Here is an 11385-nt window from a genome sequence, read left to right on the forward strand (position 1 = left end):
ATTAATTGGGGCTCTCCTATTGGTCGCATTTCAAATGTAAACAAATGCGGTTCTTGCGGTGCATCCCGAAACGTAAACAAAAATCAGCTGCTTAACATTAGGTAAACAATCAATGCAGTTGCCTGCTGCCCATTTATGTTCGCCTGGTAGATCATGCAGGTTTAAGTTTCGTTAAAAGTTCAACTTGGTCGGTGGGAATTTAAGTTTTTCGGTTTTAATATGAATTAGCTCGATTTCGTGTACTCATACACCAGGCGAACATAAGTGAACAGCAAGTAAACAAACCGGCTGGTATTTAAATTCTGAATGTAAACAAACTGAAGTTGGCTGCAAATAAAATGTAAACAAACGATCCTTGCGGTGCATTGCGAAACGTAAACAAATTGGGGCGCTCCTATTGGTTGCATTTCAAATGTAAACAAACGCGATCCTTACGGTGCATTGCGAAAAGTAAACAAAAACAGCTGTTTCACATTAGATGAACAAGCAATGCAGTTGCCTACTGCCCATTTATGTTCGCCTGGTAGGCAATTCTGGTTAAATTGTCGTTCAAAGGCAAATTTGGACCCAGTGCAATCCAGAAAACTTGATGACGTATGTGCGAGTCAACAAAACGTATGTAATTAAAGTAATTATCACATTACATTCAGGAATTATATATGAATAGAGTGCTAGTATTTTCGGAATAAAACACATTTTAGAGTATATATTGCATCAAATTTATTTCGTATTATTTATTTCATTTCCATCTTTCATTTTAGAGGTAATAATTTGTGCAAAAATATGTAACAACCCCGGCAATTCAGTAGCATCTGCTCTATCCAGAGATGTTTATTAAGCACTTACTGTCGTTTTAGGGGTTTTAAAATTTTTGTACATTTAGCAACAATTAAACTTTGTTTTTCAACGCTCTCGAGAGCAGACGTTTCAATATTATATAGCACAATAATTAATTTAATAACTTTTATAGACCAATTAAATGGCTGATTAAAATTTGTATTTAATTTTACTAAACATTTTAGGGTTTGTAACACGCATATCTAATGAAGCATTGAAATAGTTTTGTAGAATAGAAAACTTAATTTCCTTCATTTCCTGAGGTTTTTGGTAGGTACCGTTGTAGACGTAGTCGATGCTAATTCGTTTACGATTTCTAATCTATTCGTACAGAACGGATATGAACAGAAAGAGCATATCATTTCTTTATGTAGGTTTGTATATAACCGCAGATCTTAGTTCTTACTTCAGTTTATCTTTATTTTTTAGGTTGATTTTTATTAAATAAAATAGTAACAATGAGCTGGCTAATTTTTTCTTCTGTTAGTTGTTGTTGCTTGATGCCTAAAATCGAACTTTAACAAAAGTAAAGTACACAGTAAAATAATATCAAAAGTGTGTTAATTGATTTATTGTGTCTCCTCCGGTGCTGGCAGCTTCTCCCAGGTGGGTTCAACGCCCCAGATCTCGCGTGCGTATTCGGCAATGGTGCGATCCGAGGAGAATTTACCGCTGGATGCGATATTGTTGATGGCCATCTCAAGCCACTTGGCTTGGTTCTGCGATAGAAAAATGGTTAACGTTAGTTGAAACTACAAAGAGGGTTTCATTTTCGGTCGGTCTTACCTGATAGGTCTTTGAGACCTGATCCTGGGCCTTGATGTAGGCGTCATAATCGGCCAGCAAGTAGTAGTGATCGTATTTCAGCAGAATGTCGGCAATGTTCTTGAACTCGTTGGGATTGCCGGGACTGAAGAAACCGCCCTGAATTTGATCGATGCACTGCTTAATCTCTGGATTGGCATTGTAATAGTCGTAGGCATTGTAGCCCTTCTTCTTGAGGGCCTCCACCTCATCGACGGTCATGCCGAAAATGAAGATGTTGTCCAGACCCATTTCCTCGGCCATCTCCACATTGGCGCCGTCCAAGGTGCCGATGGTGAGGGCACCGTTCAGCTGGAACTTCATGTTGCCAGTGCCGGAGGCTTCGGTGCCAGCGGTTGAGATTTGCTCGGACAGATCGGCAGCGGGCATAATCTTCTCGGCGAGCGTGACGCGATAGTTCTCCAAGAAGATAACCTTCAGCTTATCGCCCACAATGGGATCGTTGTTCACGACATTGCCGACGGCGCAGATCAGCTTAATGATCTGCTTGGCTACATAGTAGCCGGGAGCAGCCTTGCCACCGATCATGATGGTGCGGGGCGTGAAGTTGGCGGTCGGATCCTTCTTGATGCGATTGTACAGTGTGATGATGTGGAGGCAGTTCAGCAACTGGCGCTTGTACTCGTGGATGCGCTTCACCTGAATGTCGAACATGGAGGCCGGATTCACCTTGACGCCGTAGTCCTTCTCCAGAATGGCGGCCAACTTAAGCTTGTTCTCCTGCTTGACGCGAGCGACATTGCGCTGGAAGTTGGGATCCTTGGCCCACTTCTTGAGAGCCACCAGCTGATCCAAATGCACGGGCCATTCATCGCCGATCTTCTCGGCAATCAGATCGGACAGACCCGGGTTGCACAACAGCAGCCAACGACGGGGCGTGATGCCGTTGGTCTTGTTCTGGAACTTTTTGGGATCCATTTTGTAGAAATCATTGAACAGCGAGTCCTTCAAAATCTGCGAGTGGATGGCCGCGACGCCATTGACGGCATGCGAGCCCACAATCGACAAATGGGCCATGTTGATGCGCTTCTCTCCGTCCTCCTCGACCAGCGACATGCGACGCATGCGATCCAAGTCCTCGGGGAACTTCTTCTTCACATTCTCCATGTGCAGGAAGTTGATGTGATAGATGATCTGCAGATGGCGTGGCAGTATCGACTCCAGCATGGACACGGGCCAGCGTTCCAGAGCCTCTGGCAGCACCGTGTGGTTGGTGTAGGCGCACGTGCGGACCACAATGTCCCAGGCCTTCTCCCACTCGAGATGCTCCTCGTCGACGAGGATGCGCATCAGCTCGGGAATGGCCAGCGAGGGATGCGTGTCGTTCAGCTGAATGGCCACCTTGTCGGGGAAGTGGTCGAAGCTGTTACGCACCGCCTCGCGGGAGCCAAACTTGGAGGCCTTGTAGCGGCGAATGATGTCCTGGAGGGTGGCGGCGCACATGAAATATTCCTGCTTCAGGCGCAACTCCTTGCCCTCAAAGAAGTTATCGTTGGGATACAGCACACGCGAGATGTTCTCCGCCAAGTTGCGGTCCAACACGGCCTGAATATAATCGCCATCGTTGACTGCAAGGAGCGAGAACTATATTATAAACATCCTGCAAACATCAAAATATAACTTACAGAACTTCAGATTGAAGTCAATGGGCGACTTGGCCGACCACAGACGCAGCGTGTTCACATGGTTGTTGGCGTAGCCGGGAATGGGATTATCGTAGGGCATGGCGTAGACCCTCTGAGTGTCCACCCACTTCTTACCCTCGGGCGTGTCGATGACACGTCCATAGAAATGGACCGGCAGCATGAATTCCGGACGCGCCTTCTCCCATGGATTGCCATAACGGAGCCAATCATCGGGCTCCTCCACCTGCTCACCATTCTTGATCTTTTGGGCGAAGATGCCGTACTCGTAGCGAATGCCATAGCCATAGGCAGCCAGGCCCAGGGTGGCCATCGAGTCGAGGAAACAGGCGGCCAGGCGACCCAAGCCACCATTACCCAGACCGGCATCGTCCTCCATCTCCTCGAGATTCTCAATGTCCAGACCCAACTGGTACATGGCCTCCTCGCACTCGCTCTGGATGCCCAAGTTGATCATCGTATTGGTTAGAGAGCGGCCCATATAGTATTCGAGAGAGAGGTAGTAGACGCGCTGCAATTAAAAATGGGGAAGTCGTTTCGTTATTGGAGGTCCACTTTTCGATAAAACCCACAAGGGAGTTGCTTATCTCCACAGAGTTATCGTTGAATGCTTGCCCAGGAGCATGAGGGGACATGCTAAGATGTCCATATCACCAAATAGGCTGAGACAATTATATGGTTAGCGGATACATCCTGGATCTTGCCTACTTCTAAGCCAAGACTTTGGGAGAAGTAAAAAAAGAACGCTTCTGCCCACCACAGCATTTCAAATAATATAAGCTTAGTTGTTAGTTTATTTTCGCCGCTCCTGGTCACACTAATTAAGAGCGAATTGTTAAGAGAGATAAAGAGATCGATTTGAAAATGCTTTCAGAAGTTCAGTTGGAAACACGAATGAAAAAACGTAAATAGAAAAACCAGTTCGACTTGGACGCTTGGTGCTTGGCAATTCGTTGGCTCTGAAGTGCATTCGGGGCTCCTAGCGATCCAGTTTCGAGCGCCAGTCTATATATAACAGAGATATGCTTGCATTGCCCACGAAAAGGTCACCGTAACCCGATCGCTAATCGGACCTTATCGAATGTTTGCTGATTTCCGAGGTGTAACTGGAAACTATTAATAGCCATTGATTGCAGCGATGTCATCGGATCGGCGAATCTGTTCGTCGTAATGTTACAGTTATGATTGCGAGGGCACTTTGTTTACAGATCCTTAATCTGTGGAGTTTGTATGGCAGAACATAGGACAACCACGTATCGCTGCATCTCTATTCAATGTTATGCTGATCTTGAACACATTTTTGTTTTGACGATTGAGCCTTGTCGCCAGTTAATAGGTACAAATATGTAATTGTAATTCCATAGCTCTACGGATCTGCGACTTCTTATCAGCTGCTTTTTAGTGGGCCATGCGCCGACATGCCAACCGCAACAATCTAGACGCTTATGGCGTGCCATTAGATGCCAAACGGGTGGCGGGATGGCGGATAGGGGGCGGCGCACAGATATTGGAAACTACCTATTTATAATTAGATTCTCTGTGTACCCTTATGCTGGAGAGGGGGAGTACGAGTTACGATACTAAGTGGGAGCAGAATGTAGAGGAGAGTACAGTAGACACATAAATAGCTAGACATATACCTCTTTGTACGCTTCTGATATCGCAAACAGAATCAAATTGTTCGAAATCAAAAGTTTTGCCTCAATGGAAACAAATATAATTCGCATTTTTCAACCAGCAATTATCTTTAAGTGAATATTTTAAAACTTTCCCTTATATAGCGATTAAATTCAAACCGAGCCGTTCTCAATTCTGATAAAGGACATTTGTCAAAAGCTCGACACGTTTCTTAGTTTTCAAGAAAAGTTGGGAAAGAAAATGACGTTTTACTTTCGAAAAGTAAAATAATCTCGAGCACTAGCATTCCTTATAGCCACAGCGAACTGTAACTAGCTTTTCGCCAACCAATTGATAACAACACTTGCCAACCATATTGCGGCTCAGGCAGGGAGTTCTATGTGGGGCCAGCTGTTGTGCTTAGAAAGAGATTGTGTCTAATTTTTAATTCGAATTTGTGCCACCATATGCGTTTTTGTCCCTCGGTTTCGCCGTTCAAGCGATAATTAGCTAATTGAATTATATACTCCTATGCCGATAAGCGATAAGCTCTGAAAGTGTTATATTTTTATGAGAAGTGCAAAAGTCCGAATGTAAATGAGATTTTCTGAAAGCACTCGAATGGTGTGGTTTTGGGGAACAGATCTGATATCTAGCTATGCAAACAGATATGGATTTAGAAAATTACTTACAATGCTAATAAAAATAACAATTGCCATCAGCTAATAGTTCTCACTGCTTGGCAGACTAGTTCAGCTACTTAATCATAACCCAAGCGATTACGAGTACAGTTCAATAGATTAAAGATTTGACACACTTTTATTTCGCATAAGTACGATATTCATCCTGAAATTTCGAAATCATTATCGCTCGAGGCAATCAGTTTTTATGACAAAACAGTTTTGTTTGCATGTAAATAAATGAAGAGATGAATGAACTGTGATGTTCATGGCATATCTAAACAATCCTTTAGGACTGTTTCGAATTGGACCAATCAGCTTAAATATAACTATGAAGAGGCTTGGTTTCGAATGAGAAAACATAAACTCAGAATTATAGACAAAAGCCGGAAAACAGTCGAAACAGTGAGTTTCTAGAAAATATGAGAAGATTTCTAGGGAGAGGAAGAATCCAGAGGCCAACAACAAACAAAACAGTGAGTTTCTAGAAAGTATACATGGCCTACTACTTCATTTACAACATCTTGTAATAATTATCTCTGAAATTCAACCACAATTTGTCTCATTTAAGGGACCAATTGCACGAACAGATATACATACTTTCGACAACAATGAAATATTTCCCTCAGAAATGAACATTTGATTACGTGTATCGATCGGGAAGGAGTCGACAAAGTAACGTTGTAAATAAATTGGTCAACGCATCATTAATGAATTTATTCAAGTATGCAAAAGCCTACGAGTAGCTGTTGGATACATGCACATCTCTGTAGCTGTTGGATACAGATACAAACGAGCATTTTCTTCAATGTGTGTCCAGCACTCTATTAACTTTAACTGATGACTGGTTGCCCGCAAACAGCTGTTCCAGTGCAGCGACTCTAGAAGTATCTGCGAGATACACACTATAATTATGTACGGGTGCGTGCGTGGGTTAATGTAGGCATACTCGTAGATACCCGTACAATGTGGATAGCTACAACGGAAATTTTGTAATGAAAATTTTGTCTATTTTCATGGCTCCAGCATGAACGAATACTACACAAATATTCGTATCTATGTGTGTACATAAAAATATTGAACACAAAAACGAAACTGGCACAGCAACAACAACAACAACCCAACCACAATGAGTGAACGAAAAATAAATGAAAATTTTTCCTTTTATATTTTTGTCAGTAGTGGAGACAACAACAGCAGCTATAAACGATGGACGACAACGACTCTTGCTTTTGTTAATAACCTTTGATTGACCTTGAAAATATGTACGTGTGTGCGTAGTTTTTGTTGTTGTTGTTGTAGTTTTTTCTCAAATTAGTCGAAATTGAAAATATTCACGAGCATATGTGTATCTTCATTGAATGGGTTCAACTATTATAAATGAATTTCGTGTGCGTTTGGCCCTCAATTGGGCACCCAGATACAAATGTATCTAATGGATATTATGACGGAAAATTATGCAAACCAGAAATCGAAAGTGCCTCCACTGACATTCAGCAAGGACAAATGCCGAGTGGAGCCAAAATATTCGCAAACATTAGCACGCGTACAGCACGTGCATGTATTTGTGTATCTGACGGATACGCGTGCTCGAACTTAAGCGCAAGAAATGATTAACTAGTAGGGGTCGAGGGAGTTTTAGGTGGGACGAAGGAAAACTGTTCGCTGCACACAAATACAACAATAAAATATGCCTTTTGTTAAATTGAAAAGATACTTAATACATATTGTATCTCGCAGATACTCATTCGACATAGCTACGCACCTCACCCCGCCCCCAATGGCAGCTGCTGATTGCCGCAAGCAGCAGCTATTTATATTGTTGTTAAATCTTGTCAGCTGGCACACTGACTGCGCCGCACCGGTGGGCGTAGCGCGGCGCAAAGAAGCAGAAGGAACAAATGAACTAGCAGATACATAAGTAGATAGATAGATACATGCCTATAAGTATATAGTAGTATGTATGTATGAGAAATAAGTGGTTGGAAAATTTCACTTTAAGTAGCTCTGGTTTGGCTGCAAGAGCGTTAAGTACTTTTAAAGTAAAAGAGGAAAGTGTGAAGGCAGTTATTTCTTGCATAAGCAATTATTTCCAGACCAGCTGTAGAACTGTTGAACACATTGAAAAATCTATAACAATAAAAAATATTTAGACTAACTTTTCTAAAAACGTAATAGCAATTGCAAATCTTAGTATGGGAGATGTAAGAGATTTTTATTCTGCAACGACTGCCAATGAATGTAATGAAGATTTGAATATGAAAACTGTACGATTAGAACACTTGGAATACTATCTAAATTAATGAACTATTTTTAGACCCCCATTACGAGCACCTTGGCTTGATACGAGATTTATTTAAAGATCTACAATATGTATGTGTAAATGCAAGAACTAAAGAAGGGGGCGCGTCGATACTATTTGTTGGAAACATCACCTTTTTATAGGCAGATTAAGCGACTGAGAGGACTAAGTTACAAGAAGAAAAGTTATTAAAAATCGTAGTAATTAATATTCTTTAAATATTCTAATACTTAAGTTTCTTCAGAGATTAACACAATCTGTTTTCATTTCCATGTATTTGAAATTGTAATTCCTATTGCAGAAAATACTTGAGGCTTTAATTAAAAACCTTAATGTTCAAGATATTCGTGTGAAATTTAGCAAACTTGTGTGGAACTTATTATCATATCTGACCAAAACTTATTCCTTTTTATTGTCAATGAAAACTACTAAATAAAAAGTTGAACTTTAAACCAAAGTCAGCAAGTAGAGTTAACACATGAATTTATTCATTCAAATGAAGGGCTCAGTAAAAAAAAACACAAAAAATTGTTTTAATCAGTAAGTGCCATTAAATATACTTTTAATTAATTTGAAATTTTATTTATTTTACTTTATTTATGTTTAGCTATTGATTAAATAGCAAACAACTAACAATTTGTCTCTCGGCCCTTTGCTCCTTAATGGACTAATAGGAATAAATAAATACAACGATTTACTTTAAGAAGTATTTAGCTTCTAAAAATCATATTAGTTTCATAAATGGAAACTAAAGCAGTATTAAAGTTCAAGAAGTTTAGCTTAAAAATGTCTTTATGATAGTTTTGTGAATTTAAATTTGTTTTCAAAAGGATTAGGGAAACCCAAAATTATTAAATAATAGTTTCTGGCTTTTAAATAGCACATTTTCATGTTTCTATTTCGCATAATAATTAATTTGAAACTAGCTGAATCGAAGCGCTTTCCTAACTGTTTATCGAAACTGAAATTGCAGTTGAAATAGTTTTGATCGATTGCCACGCCCACTCGTTTTAGAATCTTGCAGTGAAAGTACTCGAAATTGTCATCTCATTTGCAGAATACTTTTCGTTTCTATTCTTTCTTTTTTTTGGCATTGATCCCACACTGCACTTCAACTAATTTCTGTGGTTGTTGTGTCCCCCAACCCCCGAAAAATTTGCGCGCAATTAAATGCAACAGAAATGCAAATGTGGAGCAGTGGCAGATGAGAGAAGGCAGGATGAGTAACGAAGTGAAAGAAAGAGAGGAGGAGCAGCAGAGGAGAGGCCGCAGGCGAAGCCAAGGAATGCGGCGTGAAGTGCAATGAGCGGACAAAAACAAAAAATGCGCGAACAACGAATGTCAATTAAAGAGGTGCAGCCGAAAGGTGAGAAAGAAGAAAATGCGCAGAGACCACCAAAAAAACATGTCGTAATAGCCCCAAAAATTATTTTATAAAAGTGGAAAAAGCAGCAGCAGCCCCGTTAGAGCCTTTTGCCACCTCTCGACACCTTTTCATGCTGCCATCAATTACGAAAGGAATATTTGGCTCAACTAAAATTAGGTTAGGGGAGTTCCGCATTCGAAGAAAAAAAATCAATAAAACAGTAACTCGAGTTGCGCAGCTCCAACCTCCCCAACACCCCTGCCTCCATCCCAACACCGCAACACTCCCACACTTCACAAACTTAAAAGAGAGAGAGAGGGAGAGAGCGAGACTCACTTTTGGATCCTTCTCGTAGTAATGCTGCTGTGTGCGTATCCAGCGACCGACCATGTTGTCCTTGACAGTATTTGCCAAGGCGAAGTAATAGTCGCGCAGCGTGGAGACATTGCGATCCTTGACCAGAGTGTAGTGCAGATGTCTATTAAAGTTTTTCTTCACTTCGGTCACATTTCCGACCTCTGCAATGCCGCGCACTGAGATTTGCTTGCGCCGATCCGCGTCCGATTGTGGCTTCGACATATTCGACCGAGTCTCTGAATCGCGCTGAACGAAATGATTTGATTTGACTTTTCTATCTTTCCACTTGCTCTGCTGGCTCTGCGTGTGTGGGTTGAACGGCGGTGGAAATGTGTCAGTGTCACCAAAAGAAAAACCCCAAATGCGCGACGACGACAACGACGACGACGACGACCACAAACAACAACGAGACGAGACTATCAACCGTTCGCTGCAAACTCCGGACCACTTCTCAGCGGCGTGCACTTTTCGTCTGCCTTATTAGTCACCGAAGCTTTTAGCTCATACCTTGCACGGAAAGGGTAAATAGAGTACATTTGATTTGTGCAAGCGTAGGTAACAGCCATAAGAAAACAGCTATATTCCCATATGGTATGTACTATATGCTCATATAGTAAACAATACAATATTCTTTAACAGTATAATTAGATATTGTTTCATATTTTTATTCAAAATTGTTTGTTTTTCTTACTTTCTGCAGCTTTAATTTTTATTAAAATTGTAGGCTCTATTCAAGATTTGCTTCAAATCGGCAACAGTAGACTTTGGTTGTATTTTTTTTGCGGTGGAGGAAAAATGTTTTAGGTATAGGGTGTTAAATTGTCGAGCTTGCTTGTGCGCAACAGTGCCGCTTGTTTTTGGGCTCTCTTGCTGTCAAGCTTTTGACTCTCTTGGAGCTCGGTCGCCTCTCTTACTGCCGCTCTGTTCGGTGGCGCTTCTTATCAGTTTTTGAGGTTTTTTTCTGTTGCCGTTGCTTTTCAGTCAGCGTCACTTGCCAATTGCAAAACTAAATACACGCATACATATGATTGCAATTGCTAGAGAGAGAGCGAGTGAGCGCCACTGCACCGGCAACAGCCACAGCTGCACTAAACGTTCATGTCGCTCTTGCCCAGTCACCTTGAGCGAAGGTCATACATGCGTATTGTTTACTTTTTTTGTGTGGTGTATGCTTTTGTTTGCTCGTTAGAAGTGAACGGCGCGCCATCTGGTGTTGAGCTTAGGAAACCCTGAACTGTCAAACTACTGACAGCACTTCGGTGTTGAAAAACAGCTGCTTATAGCAAGAAAAGGGGGGAAAATATTAAAATACATTAAAATGGAAACGTTTTTTAATAAAGCTGAAGCTGTTTTTAATTAATTGCCAAATTTTTATGAATTTTAATTAATACTATACATCTTTAAAAATTAAAAATATATATATTTTACCAAAAAAAAAAAAAAGATATAATTCATGATTTTAATAATAAAGCTATGCAACAGAAATGTTTTCCATTTCAAAAGTCCCTGATGGAATAGACATTTAATGACTTCCACGCAAAATTGAACGAATTTGTGTAAATAATCTGCCAGTCTGTTATCACAGCTTTGCAGGCAATGCAAATAATAAGCAAAGCTGTAACAGTCGCTCGCAATTTTTATTAAAATTGTATTTCATTTAATGCAAAATCCCCTTGAAAAAGTTTACTGAAAAATTTGAAAGGTGAAAGATGACAGATACTATTCCGAATGGCTAGTAATCTCGGCTGGTTAAAGTCT

The 11385-nt window shown here is 40.9% G+C and overlaps 1 protein-coding gene across 1 annotated transcript; it reads right to left on the reverse strand.

Annotated features, from left to right (window-relative positions):
• Positions 1-705: 705 nt before the first annotated feature.
• On the reverse strand, positions 706-10065 carry LOC115631040 (glycogen phosphorylase). The gene is made up of 4 exons (XM_030527667.1): positions 9607-10065; positions 3288-3816; positions 1624-3230; positions 706-1556 (listed from the first exon to the last, which is right to left on the reverse strand). Exons 1-4 carry the CDS (start codon positions 9847-9849, stop codon positions 1407-1409), a joined length of 2529 nt encoding a protein of 842 aa, XP_030383527.1. The 5' UTR covers positions 9850-10065; the 3' UTR covers positions 706-1406.
• Positions 10066-11385: the final 1320 nt, after the last annotated feature.

This window comes from Scaptodrosophila lebanonensis, unplaced genomic scaffold (genome assembly GCF_003285725.1).
Source record: "Scaptodrosophila lebanonensis strain 11010-0011.00,11010-0021.00 unplaced genomic scaffold, SlebRS2 tig00001412-arrow-pilon, whole genome shotgun sequence".
NCBI classification, from domain to species: domain Eukaryota; kingdom Metazoa; phylum Arthropoda; class Insecta; order Diptera; family Drosophilidae; genus Scaptodrosophila; species Scaptodrosophila lebanonensis.